The sequence below is a fragment of the Danio rerio genome, chromosome 11 (assembly GCF_049306965.1).
Source record: "Danio rerio strain Tuebingen ecotype United States chromosome 11, GRCz12tu, whole genome shotgun sequence".
Lineage (NCBI taxonomy): Eukaryota > Metazoa > Chordata > Actinopteri > Cypriniformes > Danionidae > Danio > Danio rerio.
Window position 1 is genome coordinate 18,168,808 of NC_133186.1, and position 23,693 is coordinate 18,192,500.

At 36.3% G+C, this 23,693-nt stretch overlaps 1 protein-coding gene across 2 annotated transcripts; it reads left to right on the forward strand.

The window, feature by feature from the left end:
- Positions 1-451: 451 nt before the first annotated feature.
- agtrap (angiotensin II receptor-associated protein) lies at positions 452-22,432 on the forward strand. Of its 2 annotated transcripts, none has more exon segments than NM_001201345.1 (5): positions 452-611; positions 1,111-1,145; positions 3,805-3,916; positions 5,295-5,508; positions 22,284-22,432. In NM_001201345.1, coding segments are annotated over 5 exon segments (513 nt in total). In that variant the 5' UTR covers positions 452-584; the 3' UTR covers positions 22,409-22,432.
- The last annotated feature ends 1,261 nt before the right edge of the window (positions 22,433-23,693 follow it).

A 23,693-nucleotide genomic window follows, 5' to 3' on the forward strand; every position in this document is an offset into this window, starting at 1 on the left:
ATATTAGCTGGCAAGTTCATACCATAGCAAGAAACTTGTTTTCTTAAACATCCAAAGGTAGCTGTGCAGTCTTAATATATTCAAATACAAAAGATCTCTTAGCTGGTTTTAAGTTTTTTATTTGTCTTCTGAGTAAAAAAACTTTCCTGGAAATATCTTTCTGTGATAAACAAATCATAAATTTGATATCTATAATAAAAACAATTGTACTGTTACCATTTTAAAATTACTTAACACTAGCCGACCTATGGGGTTTTTATAATTTTATTCCAGTATCATTAGGCCTAAAAAATGTAAATTTATCGCTTAGCTGTATGTTGTTGTAGGAAAAAAAATCTAATGTTAAAATAACACTCTGTTTCAGGTTTTCTAGTTGTGCTTATATGCTCTGAAGGAGTAATGAGCAGAGGTGGGAGGTGTAGTCACATGACACTTGTCAGGCTGAAGTCACATGGTTTGTGTTTGCAGTCACTTCAGAACAGCACAAATTTCTACACACAGTTATGATGAAAGTGTTTCATGCTTCCTTAGTGAAATACTGAAAACTACATAGGACCATTTAATTCTGAACAGGCAGTGAAAATATGGAGATACCAGCCATAAATCTGAAGGTAATTTATTTTCAATCATTTGTGCATTACAGTGAGTACATTGATATTATTCATTATCAAATAATTATTTGATTGGTAAAGTATCCATTAAAAGTTTAAAGATAAAAAGTTTTGTCATTGTGGTGTCATTGTGGTTTTGTCATTTAAAAATGAGTCTACATTTTATGAAACCAAATGGGAGGCTTCAAAGATCACTTTCTTAAAGAATTTATCAGTAACTGCTATTGTTATAACTGCAAGCAAGCTTTTACATTAAGTTGATTGTTGTTATTGTGAGGGTGCAGCGAGGAAACAATAACATTCTGAATGGAAACACAAGGAAATCCTTGCTCTTTCTTTTGATTTAAAGCAGAATTTGTTCAAAGCATGCTGACCATAACACATTTTCTGTTTTATAAATACCCCACATTATAAGTGCAGCAACACACTGTCTCTAGAAAATAATATACTATATGTGTGCATTTACTCATGAACTGCACTATATGTGTTCTCTCTGCAGGCCATTTTGTTGGTTCACTGGATACTGACAGTTTGGTGAGAGTTATGGCACATTTTTGCTGTTTTTCATCACTAACCTGAGGAATTTCACCTTCGGTGAATGTTTATCTTCCAGTTTTCTATTCATCAGAAATATTTCTTCTTCAAATTGAAGCTTTCTAAATATCTGTTAAACACCTAAACATACAGTTGTTTTTCTTAAGTAGTAGTACATTGAAAAAGTGACTAAAGTGCACATATTTTCAAATATCCCCCATTTGCATATTTTAAATATAGTGGAAGCTTTACACTTTCAGTTAAAGGTCAAAGTATTTCATTAATACTGTGTGCATTTTTCGAGGAGGCAAATCAATCAAATTAATTCAGCTGTTCAAAAAATAGTTAATATTTAATATTTTCTTCTTTAAACTGAATTACTTCTAAATACATTTTTACATATCAGTTTAAATTACTGAAGAAATATTTAGTTCCATAGCCATTGTTTAAATGAGTACGCCCCTCACAGATCTCTCTTTGAAATTAATATAATCCGTAGGATGCTATACAGTTATATATTTGAGCATATACAGTAGATTGGATTAGCTAAAACTGAAACTAATCTAACAAAATTAAATAAAAATGACAGATAACAGTCCATAAATATGTACAGGCCAATTTATTATGTTGGGAAAAATATTGCACACAATTCTAATAAACAGGAAAAATTTAAAACATTAAAAAGAGAGAATTTAGTTAGAATTTGGGTTTTTTATTTTAATGTTTGAATTTAGTTGTATTAGCTTTCTATTACTAAAGAAATTAGGTGGCCAATCTCTTATTTTAATGGATATAGATTTTAGGGATTTATGGATATAAATATATTGGCTATATAGGGTATTTGCACACAGACTTTTAATTTTCAGCCAGGCAGCCCAAGGGCTTCCAGTAAAACTGTTTTTTCATTACAAAATTGTAACATTTAAGATCTGATTTCTTTAAAAATCAGCAATCTTCACTGCCTGTTAGATATAACAGAAGAAGAATTGCATTAAATTACATTTCCTCCCGCCATTTCTTTAAAATATGACAGTTTATTTTTACCCAGTATTTTCAATTAAGTGTCTGCGTAGCCTGTTGCTACTGACAGTCCTAGTGGTTACAACGGTCTTTCATCTTGTTTTACACCTAAACAACTAAATGAATGCTAAAGTCTGTGAATGTTATCGACTTTCGCTTTCAGATTTAAAGGGCTAGCATTGCACCAGACCCCCGTAAGTGGTGTGGTTTGAAAGTGTAGAATCTAGATTTTATCAACATATGCATCACTTTGGTTTTCATTCTACTGTATAAAAGTTATTTACACTTAAATTCACAGTATTTTGGATACCCCAGCTAGGTATTTTACATTGTTCATTTTCATATTTTTTTTTATATGACACATGTCACAAGTTATAGCTCAATTGAAATCTCTTGCCGGTGCTCATTCAGTTCTAGCATTCTTTTTACTGAATTATATTCATATTCCAAACAGTTGTTGAATGAATTGTGGTGTTTCCATGGCGCAGAAATGTAAACAATACATTTATGATCAATAAGCAGCCCCAGATAGCACAGACAGCTGTCATCTCTTACCTTATGCTGTGCCCTTCAGGGCCATTCTCCTCTGTTTTTGAGGTGATGTGCATAAGTAATCCTTTTATATGTCTGATGTGGTCCAAACTCAGTGAATTATATTTGATCAAACAAAAGAATAGTGAAATATGAAAACAATGATCGGTCCCTGTGGCTTGTACAGCACCTCTCATTAGTTGGAATGCAATAACTTTTGCATAGATTATGGTAGAGACTTTTTTCTTTTTTTAGACATGTGCAGGAACCACTAAAATTAATTACAGCACGCTAGACCACACAGAACCTAAAAGGTACACTTTCAAATTAGATTTAAAAAAAAAAAAACATAAAGCGCCTCTTTTTTTTAGGTGTTTATTATAACACAGACAACATATACAGTTATTTTAAACACTTTCAATAGTGTTTTATGAAAATTCAAAGGGTTTTCTTTAAAATTATACCAAATTTTTGCATTTACACCTCTTTATGTGGATTTGAAAAGCTTTTAAATTTGGGTAGGCAAAATCCAGGCGGAAATCCCCAAATAGCAGCAGAGTTTAAGTGGTTAACTGAATGTATTGTAATTACATTACAACATCAGTGCTGTAAAATCAACCTTGTAAAATTGAAAATAGCCACCTTGAACTTTCACCGGACGTTTATTGTCGGCTTAAACTCTCTAGCTGTGCATAGAGCCCATTGACTGGGAAATTGATAAAAATAATCATTATCAAAAGAGTCAGCCAACTTCAGGCACACAGAAACAGTTCGGTTTTGTTTTTATTTTAGCCATTATACAGTATATTAAACAAACTACATCCCGCAGTTCCTATAAATTTTGGGTTTTGTTTTAGAAACTGCATTCTTAATGTCACCTCAATTGGTCTGAGGTCAGGTAATTTTGCATAGTTGTGCATTTCTGGAACTTTAATCTTGACAACAGGAAAATGTATAAATAAGTTTGTTTGTTTTAAACAGAAGCCATTTATTGGTGTACTTTTTAAACACAATATTTTTTTACAAAAAAATAAACCAAATTGAGTTAAAGGAGAGTGCTATGTTAGTACAATGTTTTTTTTAACAGTTTGAATATGTGCTTACACAGGGCATGCTTACTTTCCTGGCTCCCAGCTTCTTATGTGTTGGGGAACTTCAGTGTTCTTGCAGTGGGAGTGTGGGCCATAGCACAGAGAGACTCCATAGATGCTGTTTTATTGGTAGGTGGGTTTTTTCATGCATGAAGGCTTTTTAGGCAATTGATTTGTTCTTTATTAACGACCGATGAAAAATCCATAACTAGACTTTTGACTATTCACTCACCGGCCACTTTATTAGGTACACCTTTCCAACTTCATGTTAGCACAAATTTCTAATCAGCCAATCACATGGCAGCAACTCAATGCATTTAGGCATGTAGACATGGTCAAGACGATTTCCTGCAGTTCAAACTGAGCATCAGAATGGGGAAGAAAGATGATTTAAGTGACTTTGAATGTGGCATAGTTGTTGGTGCCAGACGGGCTGGTCTGAGTATTTCAGAAACGGCTGATCTACTGGGATTTTCATGCTCAACTGTTTGTAAGGTTTACAGAGAATGCTCTTAAAAAGAGAACATATCCAGTGAGTGGCAGTTCTGTGGGTGCAAATCCCTTGTTGATGCAAGAGGTCAGAGAAGAATTACCAGGTTAGTTTGAGCTAATAGAAAGACAACAGTAACTCAAATAACCACTCGTTACAAACAAGGTATGCAAGAGAATTTCTGAATGCACAATACGTTGAATCTTGAGGCGGATGGGCTGCAGCAGCAATAGAACACACCAGGTGCCACTTCTGTCAGCTAAGAACAGAAAACTGAGGCTACAATTCGCACAAGCTCACAAAAATTTAACAATAGAAGATTGGAAAAACGTTGTCTGGTCTGACGAGCCTCAGTTTCCGCTGTAACATTCGGTTGGTAAGGTCAGAATTTGGTGTCAACAACATGAAAGCATGAATTCATTCTGCCTTGTATCAATGGTTTAAGCTGGTGGTAGTGGTGTAATGGTGTGGGGGATGTTTCCTTGCCAAACTTTGGGCCCGTTAGTACCAATTGAGCGTGGTGTCAACGCCACAACTTACCTGAGTATCATTGCTAATCATGTCTATCCCTTTATGACCACAGGGTACCCATTTTGTACCTATCTTCTAATGGCTACTTCCAGCAGGATAACGCACCATGTCATAAATCGTGAATCATCTCAGACTGGTTGCTTGAACATGACAATGAATTCATTATATTCAAATGGGGTTCAACCCAGTACTAGTAATGTGTACCTAATAAAGTGGCCCGTGAGTATATTTCCTCAATGCATTTCTTTAATGCATGGTGCTTAGCCCTTTTTAGCTAAGCACAATGCTCTAAGGAAAAGAACAGCTGGAATAGCATGTATACTGTAGCAAGAAATTCCAGGAAACATTCAGTGTAAGGTTAAAAAGTTGATGACTACTGTTACTGTATATATCTTCAAGTCGAGGTTAAATGTTTTAGTGTGTGTGCATGTGTGTGTGTAATATATTTGCTATACTAATGTTTGGTCTTTGCTCTCTTCCATGAAGTTCTTGATCGGACTGGCAGTGACAATCTTGACTGATATTGTTCATTTTGGGATCTACTATGCAGCAGCTGAACTCCTATACGAGAGATCCACACGGGACCTGTTCCGCTTTAGTGGAGGCATGGCCATCCTGAGCCTCTTGCTCAAACCTGTCTCCTGCTTCTTTGTCTACCAAATGTACCGTGAGCGAGGGGGTGAATACAATGTCAATTTTGGTGAGTAACCGAAGGCCTGAGGAAGAAAGAATAATTGGTGACTGATTCATTTTGGTCCATAGTGGTTTGTGATGCATGGAAAAGTATTTCAGTAGGGATAAAATACCACCATTGTTTGCTCAGGGTCCAAAACATTATTGAGCCTATTTCAATTATATAGTTCTGAGCAGTACTTCACTGAATATGGAAAGAAAAATAAGTATTTAAAAAAATAGGAGCGGGTAATTGAATTTTAGAACCGGTCACAAGACACATGCCTGACAGAGTGGCCCCCAGAAATAACAGCCTGACTATAATTTTAAGAACAGCATTGGGTCTAAAGGAATTAGGCCTGTTTTCACTGACTCTTTACTGTTAGATCTTTATGATCCTTGATCATAGTTGGTTTGATTGTGGTTTTTTAATAGTATAGGCCTATATAAAAAATAAAATAAAGTTTTTGTTTTTTGAGAAATCATCCAATCTTCATAGTTCAAAAGTTTAGCTGTGTGGATATCATAGTAGACCAGTGTTTTGGAAAATAGCCAAAAGGCACATATAAAAAGTTTTGTGGAAAACACAGTGATGGAGATTATAGAACAGCAATAGAGAAAGCATGGAGAAAGATAACAACTAACATTTGAGTTTGCAGCATATCTGAAAGCAGCAGGAAGTATGCAGGCTCTTGCTTTGAATGACCAGCACAGATGCGTACAAAGAACTTTAATAGTATCTCACACTGCTATGATTAAATATATTGGTCTTGCTGCAGAAGAAAATTTCCCAAACCGTGACACTTCCTCATCCACATTTCACCAACTTTTTTATATATGTAGGTTTCAGTTTTCTTCAATTTAATGACAAACATTCTTGAAAATATTTATTTACTGACCCAAATAAAATGAAACATGATTTCATCACTAAATTGAACTTTGGACCAGTTCTCGCCTGTTCACACCTCATGTTCCTCAGCAAACGAAAGTCTACCATTTTGATTATTTCTTCTTCAGCCACTGCAGAGTAGGTTTCAGTCAAATTTCTCTTACACTTTTTCTTTTAATTGCTAATGTTGCTTTTTCCAATCTGTAGTTACATTTTCAAAACTCTAAACAGAACTAGCATAACATTGACCTGTTGTCATCATACCATTAACCCCAAACTATTTATTGTTTGCACACAACGAGTACGTTTACATGGACACCAATAATCTGATTTTAATTTTTTAAGTCTACCATGTTGTAAGGGACCGAGCCAGCACATATAGTAAGGGGCATACAAAAAGAAGATTGCCAAAACAATTATTTTTTATAAAGTCAAAAAAAAAGTTTCAAATTAAAAAACAAATGAATTAAATAATTAAATCAATTGAAAATTCAATAAACTAAACAAAGAAAACAAACTGAGTTCAAACCAAACAAATCATGTCTAAACCAAATACAGAACTCCATGAAATGACAAGACAGACCACATTTATACAAGAGGGACTAGTCCACAGTAAACAAGAAGGGGGATACAAAAACAGACAATTTGCAAAAACAATAAACTAAGCCAAATATCTAAATACAAATCTAAATAGTTAAATAAATTCTAAATAAGGCAAAAATAAATATAAATCTGAACAAACAAACACTGCAAATTATTAATGAACTTAAACTTAACATCAGCTCTCCCTCCAAGCCATTAAGCCAATGGTATCGGTAGACGAATCTAAAAGACAGCACTTGGCGGCACATCAGCCCTTTTGTTTGTCGGACAACACTGTTCCTGAAACTGTTCCTCATCGGCACTGCAGCATGGTAACTTAAACTCAAAAGAATACTAAATTAACAAAACATACAGTACAGATAACCGATTTAGTGTGCACCCAAAATAGTAATGCATGTACTGTGAATAATAAAGTAAAGTAATAAGAAACAGAAAGTGTATGTGTCTTAATTAAATCAGATATGAAAGAAACTAAATATAAAACAACTTCATTGAACTAAACGAATAAATTAGCTTAAATGAATGTGTATAGTGTGTGTGTGTGTATATATATATATGTAGTGTGTGTGTGTGTGTGTATAAGTGTATGCATGTGTGCGTGCTTGCCTCAATCAATGTGTGGCCACCACACTGGCCAATCACATACTCCCTCCTTTAGGGAATGTCACTGGCACATCGGGACAAATGGTCAGCCATAAGGTTTTCTTTGACAAAAAAAGATTTTCTGATTGAAAAACGGAAGGGCTGCATGGCCAGGTACCAGTGGGTAATACGACTGTTGGTATCTTTCATTTCTTGAAGCCATTTCTTGAAGCCATTGTAGTGCTTTATGATCGGTCTTCAGTATAAACTCCCAGCCTAGCAGATAATACTTCAGAGAGTCCAATACCCACTTCACAGCCAAGCATTCCTTTTCCATGATGAAATAGCAAACTTCCCTGGGGAAGAGCTTTCGACTCAAGAAGGCCACTGGGCGTCGTGTGTCAGAGCTACCCTGCAGCAATACAGCTCCCAGGCCTAGATCTGAAGCATCAGTTTGCAAAACAAAGGGTTGGTGTAAATCGAGGTTATGCAAGACAGAATCTCTACTCAAGGCCTTTCTGAGATCTTGGAAAGCTGCAACGGTGTTTTGGGTCCACTTCAGCTGATTGGGACTCCTTGAACCAACCATGTCTGTCAATACTGCAGTTGGGAATAAATCTGTGATAGAACCCAGCCATACCCAAAAAGGACCTCAACTCCTTATGAGTTTGTGGCTGTGGACACTCTTCAATGGCCCGTACCTTCTCCATCTGAGGTCGGAGCACCCCTTTACTGATAACAGACAGTACTCTGTCTCTGCCTTTGCGATGTAACACTTTTGGGGATTAACTGTCAGTTCTGCGTTGCAGAACTTCCTGGAGATGCTGCAGATGTTGCTGCCATGTGATATTGTAAACCACAATATCATCCAGATAAGCAGCTGTAAATGGTAGTCCTTGCAGTACCTGGTCCATTAGTCTTTGGAAGCTGGCCGGTGCCCCATGCAGTCCAAAGGCTAGAACCTTAAAATGGAATAGGCCCTAGAGGGTTTTAAACGCAGTAAGTTCTCTGGACTGCTGAGTCAATGGAATCTGCCAATAACCTTTTGAAAGATCAGTTTGAGGTACCCAGTCGATCAGTGAGATCACTGATTTGTGATTCGTGAGTAGGGTAAGCATCAAACTTGGTCACAGAGTTGAGGTAACGAAAGTCTATTTAGAACTTTATAGACCCATCCTTTCTCGGAACAAGGACCATAGGGGGGCAGCACTCACTTTTAGAGGGCTTTATAATCCACAGCCTCAGCATGAGATCCACCTCCTCTTTCAGTGCTTCTTGGAGACGTTCAGGGACCCTGTAACTCATTCTTCGCACTACAGCATCGAGTTTCAACTTAATATTATGTTCGATCAAGATAGTAAAGCCAAGGTACTCTGAAAAGACTTCTGTTAAACAAATGTCTCTTACCACATGCTGTTGCTGTGGGGACAGGTGACTCAGATCCACATCTCCTAGAGCTGACTGGTGCAGAAATACTTCAGAATCATCCTCTTCTTTGTCTTGCCGGATCATCAAGCTGTGGCTAGATCCAGGAGGATGAGGAAACCATTGTTTAAGCAGATTTATATGCAGTGTACGTGTAGAATGAGCATGGTCAGATGCAACTTCATGTGTGGTAGGACCCACTTTCCTTTTGATTTCATACAGCCCCTGCCACTTTGCAAGCAGCTTATTTTCATGACTGGGCAACATAAGAAATTAGCTTAAATGAATGTGTATTTTGTTTGTTTGTGTGTGTGTGTGTGTGTGTGTGTGTGTGTGTGTGTGTGTGTGTGTGTGTGTGTGTGTGTGTGTGTGTGTGTATAAATATATATATATATATATATATATATATATATATATATATATATATATATATATATATATATATATATATATATATATATATATATATATATATATATTAGTGGTGTCAACCGATTAAAAAAACTAATTAATTGCACCTTTTAAAAAAAATGATCACGATTAATCGCATTTAAAATACTGAAACTTGTCATTTTGGCTATTCAAATGTAAAATTACTGTAAACACAAGACAAAAACTATTTCAATTCAAAATATAATTGTTTATTAGAATTTTGTTCATAACCACAATAAACCATCAAGATCCTGGCTTGACAGCCATATTTATTACAGAAATTAAAACAGAGGCATGTTAATGCCATTTGAATTTCAAAACAATCAATGCCAATAAAAAAAACATTGATTTCCATGTTGGATTCTTAGTGGACTGCAAAAAAATGCCAAAATACAGGCATTACAGATATGGAAAATGGAAAATTATAATAATGAACTATTGAATACAAACAGTTGCACTCATTGTAAGGTTTTATTGCTGTGAGTTGAGAACATTAATTATAAAGTAGAAACAATTTTGCTTAATCCTCCTATACATTTATCTAGTTGCTAAGACTAGGAGTATCCCGCAAATCGCTCACTCCACCCCTGACACCCATCAATGAGCCTGACACAGACACACAGACAGACACACACACAACACGCTGGAGGGACTCCCTTCAGATTAAACACGCATGATCGCGTTCATCAAATTTGCTTAAACTAAGCGTCCTAAAGTATTTTTGTATTACACAAGCATTCTGACACAACAGCGCCAAGCAAACGATTTTGTTGTGTTTAATGAGGAAACATGCTAAACATGGAGGGCTCATGCTGAAAGGCAGAGTAATGCCCTGTCTTTGACAGTTCGCGACTTCACCAGAGACTTTCTGAGTACATTTACATAAGACACCAATACTCCGATTTTAATATGATTAAGATTATACTCTTATTAAAAGTCTACCATGTAGCCTAAGCAGCGATTTTATAACCTTAAAGGAACACCGAGTCACGAAATGTGGAGGATTTTCTTTCTGTTCGCCATGCGGTATCAACTTACAACCGAAGTCGAAAGTTAAAAATGAAACACCCGAAATTGCATGAAACTCTGAATGACCTCTAATGCAACTAATTGTTTTATAGTAAAACTTTCCTTCAAAAAGTGCTTCCTTGGTCTTATCCACATTTTTGACAGCGCTAATATATATATATATATATATATATATATATATATATATATATATATATATATATATATATATATGTTGTGTGTGTGTGTGTGTGTGTGTGTGTGTGTTTGTGTGTGTGTATAAAAGTGTATGCATGTGTGCGTGCTTGCCTTACTCAATGTGTGGCCACCACATAGGCCATCACACATGTAAACAGCATTTTTTGATTAATCCAATTAAGTTCATAATCAAACTAAACAGAAATCAGATTTAAGACATGTGGAGTATGCCAATTTTACTGGCATTATTGAAGTGCAGTTTAGACATGTAAACACCAAAATCAAACTACAACCGTTGTGTAGTGATTTTCGCTGCATTTTGCGACAGAATAGTCTATACACGCATGGCTGTTTGACTCTATTCTCTACACCTACAGAGCCAGTGAAGGACCACAGACACCTGCATAGAGGGGCCAAGTGTCAAACTGCAGTCAAAGTCGACAAATTAAAAATGAAACACACAAAATTACACAAAACTCCATAGAAAACATTGGATAGCCTGGTGACGCAATGACGTTAATCGAATTATGTGCTATGACATGTAAAATGGGATCATGAAAGGAACATTCTTCATGTAAACACCTTAATCATATTGTTGGCTTATTAAGATTAAAGCAAATAATTAGATTACTGATGTCCATGTAAACATAGTCAATGTTCAGTCAATTAGCATGATATTTCTTATCCGTTCTTTTCTGCTTAATGTTTAAACAGCATGACAAAAATAAAAAGCTAATGTTCCAATTGAGGACTTTTTCCCCCTACTTCTATGTCTATGGTCATTGACGACATGATCATGTGCTTCCTGGATGTAATGCAGGCTAATCACTGTCAGCAGTTTCATTTTGCTAACATTGTAAACTGCTGGTATATAGTACTTATGATTCCCCTATGCTGTACACAAACTATCGACAAATAATTCACATACAAATAAAAGCATAGAAGTGACCTCATTATTATTCATTCATTCATCATTATTTTCTTGTCGGCTTGGTCCCTTTATTAATCCGGGGTCACCACAGCGGAAAGAACCGCCAACTTATCCAGCAAGTTTTTATGCAGCGGATGCCCTTCCAGCCGCAACCCATCCCTGGGAAACATCCACACACACACTCATACACTACGGACAATTTAGCCTACCCAATTCACCTGTACCGCATGTCTTTGGACTGTGGGGGAAAACGGAGCACCCGGAGGAAACCCACACTAAGGCAGGGAGAACATGCAAACTTCACACAGAAACGCTAACTGAGCCGAGGCTCGAACCAGCGACCCAGCGACCTTCTTGCTGTGAGGCGAAAGCACTACCTACTGCGCCACTGCCTCACCCGTTATTATTATTATTATTTAAAATGCGGCGCAGTAGGTAGTGCTGTCTCCTCACAGCAAGAAGGTCGCTGGGTCACTGGTTCGAACCTTGGCTCAGTTGGCGTTTCTGTGTTGGAGTTTCTCCCTGCGTTTGCGTGGGTTTCCTCTGGGTGCTCCGGTTTTCCCCACAGTCCAAAGGCATGTGGTACTGGTGAATTGGGTAGGCTAAATTGTCCGTAGTGTATCAAGGTGACCGTCACAGCCCTATCTGGTCCTGTAGCCATGGAGGAGCTGGTCACAGACCCGCCTACCCCTCCAGTGGGTGAAAGCACATGAAGGCGTTGGATGAGGGGACAGGGAGTGATTGTCTATTCGTAGCTGTGTGTGTGTGTGTGTGTGTGTGTGTGTGTGTGTGTGTGTGTGTGAGTGTGAGTGTGTGAGTGAATGTTTCCCAAAGATGGGTTGCGGCTGGAAGGGCATCCGCTGCGTGAAAAATGTGCTGGATAAGTTGGTGGTTTATTCCGCTGTGGCGACCCCAGATTAATAAAGGGACTAAGCTGACAAGAAAATAAATGAATGAATGAATGATTTTTTTTTTTACAACTGAAATATGACAAGTAACTTGTAACAAGTACGTTTTTGTAATGCAATAATTGTTAGCATTTGTATAGTTTATCTGCTATGATTCACAGTAATTTAGTGATAATGATTTGACTGAATGGCTCAAAGGCAACACGGTGGCTCAGTGGTTAGCACTGTTGTCTCACAGCAAGAAGGTCGCTGGTTCAAACCCTGGTTGGGCCAGTTGGCATTTGTGTGTAGAGTTTGCATGTTGTTCACATGTGTTTCCTCCGGGTGCTCTGGTTCCCCCCCCCCAGTCCAAACACATGCGGACTACTATAGGTGACTTGAATAAACTAAATTGGCCATAGTGTATGAGTATGAATCAGCGTGTATGATGTTTCCCAGTACTGGATTGCAGCTTTAAGGACTTTCGCTGTGTAAAACATATGCTGGATAAGTTGGCGGTTCATAATAAAGGGACTAAGCCAAAGGAGAATAAATAAATGAATGATTCAATTTTAAATTGGGTTGGCTGTGTTTCAATTGAGTTGGTATTTGTAGAATAAACTGATTGGCCATCGAGAATCTTTACATAATCCTGTCCCTTTGTGTATTTGCTTTTTGTGAATGACCTGCCTTTTGAAGAAACTTGAATGAATTAGTGATTGTAAAGATTTTAGAAATAATAGTTATGGAATCTTCTCTTGCTTAGGCTGAAATTGCTTTTCAAGATTTTACTTTTCCGAGAACTCTGCTTAAAATAAATGGTCACATTTTATTTTAATAGTCAGTTTGTTGAATTTAAGTTACATTGCATCTATATGCCAACTAATTATCAAAAGATTATAAGTAGACTGTTCAGTTGGGGTTAGGGTTGGGGTTAGTGTAAGTTGTGAAGTTTCTTATAGTCAGTTAAATGTCTGTTGAAGGTGCAGTATCAACAGAAATGAAGCAGACAGTATACTAATACTCAAATAAACCATCAAAATAAAGTGTTACCATTCATTCATTTATTGATTCATTTTTTTCAGCATAGTCCCTTTAATAATCTGGGGTCACCACAGCGAAATGAACCGCCAACTTATCCAGCATATGTTTTACGTAGCCCTTCCAGTCACAATCCATTACTGGGGAAAAAAGTGTTACCAAATATTTGGAATTAATGTGTAACATACAGATGCTGACAACGGAGGTGAGAATCCAATTGCAGAGTCTTTATTACACAAAGAATGGTCAGGCAGATAAGGGTCGATCAAAGAAGCAAACCGAATCCGAAGAACAATCCAAAAGAGTAGCCAAAACCAGACATGAGATTGGTACAGGCAGCTAACATCAAAAAATCAACAAAGCAAGAAATCAAGACACAGCAAGGCAAATCACTTTGTAATGCTACAGGTAGAACAACAAGACTCAGCAACTAGTGTGAGTGAGTGAGGTGTAATTATAGTCCTAACAGGACTACAGGAGCAGTTTTAAGCATATTTTTATAACGTTACAATCACCAGCAATCCGCGGTAGCTAGATTGCTGGTGATTGTAACGTTATAAAAATATGCTTAAAACTGCTCCTGTAGTCCTGTTAGGATAACGTAAAAAAGGACTAAGCGATGACCTCAAAATTAGGAAATTGTAGTTCCCTAATTTTCCTTTCTACTGTGTGTGCATGTGTGTGTATACAGTCTGTGTATGTGCATTGAATGAATGAATGATTCTTATGCCTTTTCTTAGGATAATGCTTATAGTATAACATTTAAAATCAAATCCCCTGTTCGCCACTTAACACACAAATATGAAACTTTCAGAAATAATTTTGACTTATAATGTAAGAACACAGCAAATCATAATAGCAGAAGGGGAGACCGGGAATAGTTGTAACATTTTTTACATTTCTCTATATATCTTTGAGATCTTTTACGCCAGTGCATTCAAAACTTTAATGAAAAGTGCTATTAATTACATAAATGTTATCCTTGCAGCACAAACAGTAAGTGCTTAGTTTAGTTTTAAACAGGATGAGTGAAATCTTACAATTCACCTCTTAATCACCATGTGCTTAAATAACATCAGGATTTCCCCCCAGGGTGAGAAGTAACTGTATAAAATAAGAATTATGATTTCAAAAATGAGTTTAAAAGCTTTTTATTCAACACTGAGTTTTCAGCATAGTTGTTGTGTGTCTCTGTGTTGCAAAGCTGAATACAATGTGCAAGTGTGTCTCAGCTTCAACATGGCTTTATGAGCCCGCAGAGAACAGGTCAGCAACTGAAGACTAACTTATTTGGCTTTGAGGTCTTTCTGTAGACCTGTAGAAATAATAAAATTAAATCATATAAATACAGTTGGCGGCATGGTGGCTCAGTGATTAGCACTGTCGCCTCACAGCAAGAAGGTCACTGGTTCGAGTCCCGGTTGGGTAAGTTGGCATTTTTTGTGTGGAGTTTGCATGTTCTCCCTGTGTTCGTGTGGATTTCCTCCGGTTGCTACGGTTTCCCTCACAGTCCATAGACTTGCTCTAAAGAAAAATTGAGCTAAATTGTTAGTAGTGTATGAGTGTGTGTGGGAATGCGAGACTTGGTTGCGGCTGGAAAGGCATATGCTGGAATAGTTTCATCCTGCTGTGGCAACCTCCGGTAAATCAGAAGCTAAGCCGAAGGAAAATTTAATGGATAAATACACTTTTTAATCTGCTTGGGGTTGGTGGTAACAATTCATTGATGTTGCTAACCATGAGTTTGTTGTTACAACTTCCCTATAGTCTTGCAGACATGAATTTGCTCAACTTACAGCTAAAAGCTAAAGCATAATTACTGACAACATACATTAAAATATCATTTAGCTTTGATGGATTTAACTACAAATCAGGCATTGCTATCCCAAAAATTATTTCAATAAAACTATGACTTTCTGTGAAATGTAGTTTTTTCCATCTAACGTGCTGCATTTGCTACGGGACTCATATATGAATATGAACATGTGTGAAGTAATTCAGCTGATTTGTAACTAGTGCCTGATTTTAGAGATTGAAAATGTTACAACTGACCCTTGTTACAACTATCACCGGTCTCACTCTAATTTAATTTAATGCCCTTGACAGTGGATCATTGTGTGGTGGTTTTGCGCTTTGATGTGGACAGAGATTCTTTTTAAAGAAAGACAGGAAAAACTCCCTTTTATAATAGTTTCTGGATAAGAATGGGCATGGCCTAAATTGTATGAAACGGGTCAATTGAAATGCCTATGAAAATGGTGATTGCAATCTGCATGTGCAGCCACTCCCACAGTTAGGGCTATAAAAGACCTGCAGAATTGCACATCAGACTTTCAGTTCAGAGCCAGCATGTCTCTCTGAAACTTGTGTTACTGTGAGAAGTGCAGAAAGAGAAGTTCCAGTTGTGTAATGTTGCATTTAGCCGCAGATCCTGGGTCTTGTGTTCTGCATTTCATACACACAAAAAGAGCAGTCGAGTTTGCCTCAGGGCACTGTGTAGTCTGGCAATGAACTGTGAGGTGTCCTTGAGGCAAAGCCGCACAAATTTATTTATTTTTTTCCTGTGGAGAACCAGGTATCTTTAAAAAATAAAATAAAATAGAACAGCGTTTGACAATATAGTCATTGGCCTTGATGACCTTAATGTATGTGAATTGATGACCTACAATATGTAAATGTTTTTTCAGCCAATGATAAACTTTTGGTGAAAGGTTGTGACTATTTTTAATTTCACAAGTTTCCTTTTACAGCACTTAAATGTAAATAAAGGGTAATGAGATATGCAATTGGCCTCATTAGTAGCAGGCTAGCGCAGAAACTCTATTGAAAATACTGGGGTAATATACATTTCCATATTTGAATGAAATGGTGCAGAAAATTTAAATTTAATGCAGGGCTCCTTGTACGATCTGATTCCTGATTTATAATGAAATCAGCAGACATGCTACACACAACTACACACATCCTTTACTCAACCAGAAGTACAGATACTCATGTTTAAAATGACACCCAAATTCCTCTTAGAAGGTTATAAATATGCAAACATTGCTCATACAACAATAGACCTATATAAACATGAGTATATTGACAACACAGAAAACATGCAACAGCCTAACAACCATATTATTTTTATAGTCATTTATTAATTTGTTTCATTTAATATTAACCTCAACTAAAGAGACTGGTGGACACAATGTTTTTAGCACAAATCTATTCTTGGTTTAATTTTGGAGACCGCCAATCTGAGGTCTTTCTCAATATTCAGTTGTGGTATTTATTTTTATTTGATTGCCATAAATGTGTCAGAAAGTTTACCCTGGTGTTTTTTTAAATCAAAATTTAAAGTAACACTCAGTCCTATGAAAAATAATGTAATGTAATAATGTAAAGGCTGATGGCTTTTTATTTGTTTGTTGTTGTTTTTTTACTATTAAAAAGTACTATTTTTTTCTTCTATGGTTTTTGGTTAAAACATTGTTATTTAAATAGTTTAATAACATTTTTTTTTACTTTTTTAAATTACCAAGTGACCCCTGTCATTGTCTCGCAACCCCCACTTTGGGAACCCCTGGTCTAGCACATATGGACACATTTCAGAGAACCTTTTTTGCTTCCACACATTGCCAGCTGATTTGTTTCCAGACTCAGGCCCTCCTCGGGAAAAATACATAAGATCAAAGCTGGCTTTGGTGCTGGCGCACATTGGTATTTTTCCAATATGATAAACTAATATACAGTCAAGCCTGAAATGATTCACCTACCAGACCGTAGGTTGAGCACCTCTTTCTAGTCTTACTAATGCCACTTCCACAACAGCAACCTAGTTTTCCCATGTAGTCTCCCATCCAGGTACTGAGCAGGCTTAGCCCTGTTTAACTTCAGTGAGTAACTGATCTTGCTGCAGAGTGATATGGCTGTGGCTTTAAAAGCAGTTTACAACACTATTAGCCCCCTTAAGAAATATATATATATATATATATTTATTTAAATAATTTTTTTTTATAATTTTGACTTCATCTCTTCACATGCTATGTTTAGTTCTCACACACACTTATGTGGACCACGCATAGAATGGCTGAACATGTAATGTAATGTAATGTGTATTTATATAGCGCATTTATTGTGTATGGCCATACACCCAAAGCGCTTCTCAATCATGAGGGGGGGTATCTCCACACCACCACCAGTGTGCAGCATCCACTTGGATGATGCGACGGTAGCCAGAGGACATCGGCGCCAGTGCGCTCACCACACACCAGCTATTGGTGGAGTGGAGAGACAGTGATAGAGCCAATTCGGTGGGAGGGGATGATTTGGAGGCCATGATCGTGAGGGCCGATAGAGGGACTTTGGAAGTGCCATGCGATTTTTATTGACCACAGAGAGTCAGGACCTCGGTTTAACATCTCATCCAAAAGATGGCGCCCACTGACAGTGTAGTGTTCCCCTCACTTTTACTGGGACATTAGGACTCACACAGACCACAGGTTGAGCGCCCCCTTCTGGCCTCACTAACACCACTTCAAACAGCAACCTAGTGTTCCCTAGTGGTCTCCCATCCAGGTACTGACCAGGCTCAGCCCTGCTTAGATTCAGTGAGTAAAAGGTCTTGGGCTTCAGGGTGACATGGCTGTGGCATGTCATACATTACATTGGCTTTTTTCATACATTTCTGCTTTTTTGCTGCAAAGAAAATATGAAAATCCTTTACATCTCTCCAATAAATTACATAATCAACTAGTTTAAACTCAAAATCATTTTTATATTCATATTTTTTTAGATTAATTCAGTAAACAAAAGCAGAATAATGTCAGGGTTAATTTTAGGTATGATGTTAAGGTTGCCAACTGGTGATTGTTGTATGGTGGATGTATTTTTTTCTTTTTCTTTATTTTTCTTTATTCTGAACTTTTATTGTAATTTCAATTATTAACTTTTTAATTATTACTTTTTATTATTTTATACACTGATCATGTTAGTTTTGGGTTCTGATGTGGTTTTCGTGTGTCCATTATTCATCTTTCTTTTTAATTCTTCATGTTCTGTATGTGACTTCTTTTCTTCATTCACTGCCCTGCTTGCTGTCTCGCTGTATTCTGTATTTGTCTCTCAGACTTGGAAACATCCATGGATAGTCGCTGCACCACAGACAGTGCGGACAGCACATTGCTTGGCCGTCGCTACTGAACCTTCCCTTCTTTCCCTCCTGCAGTCCTCTTCAGCTTCCTCTAATAACTGGACATTTTCATCTGTGAACTGTTGTGGTTAATTTCATTTTTTTCTTATTCCTATTCACATTTTGTGTTTTTGTATTTATGCATCCCATCACCATGCTTATTGTAAATAATTGTGCATTTGAGTGTTTCCTGTAAGTCTTCTTTTGTTCTTTTCTGTTTTTATATATCTATGACATTCTTTTATTCTCTTTGAATGTGTGTGTGTGTGTGCGTGCGTGCGTGTGTGTGTAAAGAAAATCATCAGTTGTGAAGTTTATTTGATCAAGAAGTGTCTGCGTAAAGATACAATACAATGCACTCAGCATTACAGTCTTTTTATGGCAGTACTTTATTCATTAAGGCATTACAGGAGGTTCCAATCATCAATGTTAGAAATTATTTACGAAATTCTTCAACAACAGATTGTAACTTGGATTCAAGTAGTATTTGGTTGGTCATTGTTCTAAACGTGTTCATACGTACCTATTTGTTTTTTTTTATGTTTAAGTATTTTTAATATCTAGAAGATAAAGTATAAACTAAAAAATAAAGATAAAGCTGAAAAACTTAATTTAAACTTTAAAGGGCACATATTTTACCCCTTTTTCAATATTTAAGATGTGTTCATTTACTGTGTCTGGAAAGTTTCAGCTCAAAACAACCATCAGATTATTTATAATACCTTTCAGAATATTGTAATTTCCATCTATTTTTATGCATATTTTAGACATTCGCCCAGAAAATGGTTGATGGAAACGGCAAGAAAAAAATGTGCATAAACCACGATGGAAACACTTTTACCAAACAAATTATTTTTATGTACATTAAAAAAGGTCATGTGACTTTGTTATAGGAGATCATGTGATAGTAAAAATGTGTGTGAAAGGATAAACCAGCAGGCTGAGCACACTGTAAAGCATTGAAAATATTGATTTGGTCAATCTAAAATGCCATAACAGTAATTTCAGTATTAGTGTTATTTTATTAATTACCTCCAGGACTGTCAAGAGAGTCTGTGCTCCGCGTCTCAGGCCTATAAATGCCACCACAAGTTCATTGCATGTCAGCATTTGTCTTCTGCGGTGCAAGTCACTTGTGATGTGATGATATTGCTCTCTTTGACTCATTGGATGGAAACACTTCTTTATTCACACGTCTTTTGTGTGATATTTCAGTTTTGTGCATGAAGTTAATTCACATTTTTGGCTGGAAACATAGCTAATGTAGCTGTTTTTGTTGCCTGTGCCTTTAATGCTAGTTCTCCCTGCCCACTGTTCCCACGTGGCTGTCAGTGTGCCTCAGGCTCCAGCTGCATCAGATAAACAGCACAGTGACAGACACGAAGGAAGCAGATCTCTTAAACGTTTGTGAGAAATACTACAATAACAACTTTCCCAAATATTATTTGATGTATTTGTTGTGGAGTTAATTCAAGCCTATGGAACGTCATTGTGTGAGACTCATCATTGCATAAAGTTTACGCTAGAGAACCCGCCCCGTTTTCTACCCGCCGCGCCCGTTTCCACTAACGAGTGGGGGGAGAACAAAACCGAAAACCACCCAGCTATACAGAGTCCAGACAGCCTATAACAAACTGTCTGTATAAACACACACACACACACACACACACACACACACACACACACACACACACACATAAGCACCAAGCAAGTGACACACACACACATAGGCATCACACTCTTTCTCTCTCTCTCACTCACACACACAGACAGCACAAAGCTTTCTCTCTCATTCGTACACGCACACACGCACAGACACACACACAGAGTGATGCTGTGTTTAGCTTGTTTGCTGCTGTCTCATTCACACACATACATACGCGTGCTCGCTCGCTCGGAAGTCGGGAGCGATATTGTTGGACAGTTACTCCCGTCCAAAATTAAACCAGTTACCGACCGCTCCCGCGCTTTATTCGGAAATGTATTACCGCACCGCAGAAATCTGGTCGGGTTGAATGCAGACCTCTAGTTCACGCACACAAACACACACACACACGCAGTTGTGACAGGATACACGTTAATATCCTCTGCTGTGTGGATATCTGTTATGTTAATGTACATATTAAACTTGATTTAATGTCCATAACCGGGATTCTTCTTTTATAATTGTACTGATATGTGGCTGTGGTGATAAAGTAAAGACGGTAAAATCTCTGTAATAAAGTTTTAAAAAGGTTTTAAATTTGTAAAACTCATTCTTGATCATATTTGATGATGATTGATGTTCACAGCGATACCAGTTTCTTTGTGTATGTCCTGTCTTGTTGATATGATTATAGGCGTTACTACAGAGACATGTTAATACGCGACGTCAATCATTTTGGTGGGTACGGGAACCACACTCCTACGTCACGTTGTGGTGGGCCGCAAAATGGGGAAAATTTGGATCCTATTTTACTGTCAGGAAATTAAAAAAAAGAGACTTAGTGTATTTTTATCACTTCAATATGACTGTGGACAAATTATACCTAAACTCAGTTATGTTCAAACTGCTTAAAAACGATGTTTAGGTGCCCTTTAAATTAGCAGTTTTCCATATTTTGTGTATTTTATTTTATTTTCTGTTTATTTATGTTTTTGAAATGCATTATGGTACATTTTCTGTGACTTTTTTCTTTACTCTTTACATATAATTTCTTATACATTATATTATTTCAAACTACTAAAGTGTGAATAAATTTTCAACATCAAAAGTCGACAGAGCAAAGATCAAGATCCCATAATGCAATTCCTACTCGTAAATAAATGGATAAATGCTTGTGAATCACGAAATACGGAAACTGTTATTTAACATGTTTTACAGCAGTTAAATTAGCTATAATATTATGTTAAAAAGGAATTTATAATAATAACTTTTGTATTGCTATAATAATAATAACTGTTTTATGAAGGTCTCGAAGGTCCCCCCTCATGATTATCTCGAAAATATCCACACTGTAACACAACAGTTCATTTTCTAGCTGTATAACGTCTGACTGAATGGGCACAGAAGTGCTGATTTATTGCATTTAAATTAGTTGTCAATATTTGCCTGTGTTTTTATTGCACATTATAAGGGAATCGTGTAATAATTTTTTATTTAGACTGGACTTCTCAGGTTGTGCTTAAATAAATAGAAGCAAAATCAAATTGATCCGTTTTACTTGGCTTGATTTCTTTTTTCTTTCCTTTTGTATTACTAGTTTTTTTTTTTACAAAGTAGTTTTGCATGTTAAAGAAATAAGGTCTAAAATGTCATTTAGAACATTAGACTATAAATGTGCAGTAAAAAGTGTCCGTTTACTCATTTACTAATGAAGTTTCTTCAGTTAATGGATCATGATCATTCTGGATGAATGAGAAAAGATTAGGCTAGGTTCTGAATATTGCTCTTGCTGATATCAAGAAATCATATGGTGAGTTAACAATGTCAATATGTATTTTTATTTTTTTTAAGTGTGTGTTTCTTGAAAACAGTAAGCATGGAAGTCCCCCCCAGTAAACCTAATCATTAAAGAATTGTACATGAGATTGAGTTGGACTTTCCATTCATTAATTCTGGATTTATTTTTCTTATTTTTTTAAATTTCAGGTTTCCCATCAATATCTCGAAACAGAGATGCCTACCAGTCTATTGACCACAACGATCAATCTGGAAGCTCTGCCAACCCCTTTGGCCAAGCGGAAGATGGCAAATCTGGCACTCGTTCCTACTAAACATTTATTAAAAAATATATATAGCAAAATGTTTTGCAACCCAGGCTAAATGTGAATTTTTGCTTGGTTCATGATTTGTGTATGTTTTTGTTTAATTTGTATGCCTATTTATTATTATTATCATTATTATTATAAATAATAGTATTAAATATAATGTTGAAGCATGAAGGAAAACAACTTTACATTTGGAGATGCCTCGTTACTGAAGAAAACTCAGAGATAAATGAAAACCCACCTTCAACACCTTTTTTTTAACCTTAGGACTGCTTTGTACAAGTGCAAGCTGTTTGATTTTTTAAAGGTGTTATTTGTGAAGCTCAAAATTTGCTGCTTCACAGTAAGGTTCCTTGATGCTATAATTTTGGTGTGCACAACATTATTATTATTTTTTACTTTTACTTTTCTTCATTTACTATTTTGTAGCATAAAATTGGTCCATTTTGTGAAAGGTTTAAACTTTTTTTTCCAACCTGATCTCACAAGAAAACGCAAGTATTTTACGTTTTGTCAGTTTAGTGGCTAATTCGTACAAATTTGTACAAGTTCAGTCATACAAAAATGAATGATTTTAAAAAGTAGGCATGGCACCTAACCCCACCCCTAACCCCAACCGTCATTGGGTGATGAGCAAATCGTACTAAATTGTACGAATTAGATTGTACGAATTCATATGAATTAGCCACTAAAACAAATAGTTATGAATTACTGTGAGATTGCATTGGTTTTTCTTAAACCTTGTCATGGGATCTGTCCTGTATTAGCTATATATTAGCTAAAATATTATAATTAGTAAAATTCTATGTTATCTATCATTAGTTATCATATATGGCCATATATATGTGAATTATATATATATACAGTTGAAGTCAGAACTATTAGCCCCTCTTCCTTTTTTTAAATATTTCCCAAATTATTTTAACAGAGGAAGAAAATTTTAGATATCGATAAGATTTTAGATATAGACACAGTATGTCTCATAATATTTTTGCTTCTGTAAAAACTCCTATTTGTTTTATTTTGGCTAAAATAAAAAAGTTTTTACATTTTAAAAGCCATTTAAAGGTTATAATTATTAGCCCCTTTAAGAAATTTTGTTTATATAGTCTACAGAACAAACCATCATTATACAATAACTTCCCTAATTACCCTAACCTGTCTAGTTAACCTAATTAGCCTAGTTAAGCCTTTTAATGTCACTTTAAGCTGTATAGAAATGTCTAGAAAAATATTCTATTATTAGAATATTATTCTATTATTCTGTTATTAGAAAAGAGATATTAAACTA

Excerpts from the sequence above, each read along its gene's own strand:
- agtrap (XM_021479671.3), top strand. The coding sequence starts at position 585 with ATGGAGATACCAGCCATAAATCTGAAG. Across the intron at positions 1,146-3,804 it reads CACTGGATACTGACAGTTTG|GGCATGCTTACTTTCCTGGC; the intron begins GTGAGAGTTATG and ends GTGCTTACACAG. Across the intron at positions 3,917-5,294 it reads CCATAGATGCTGTTTTATTG|TTCTTGATCGGACTGGCAGT; the intron begins GTAGGTGGGTTT and ends TCTTCCATGAAG.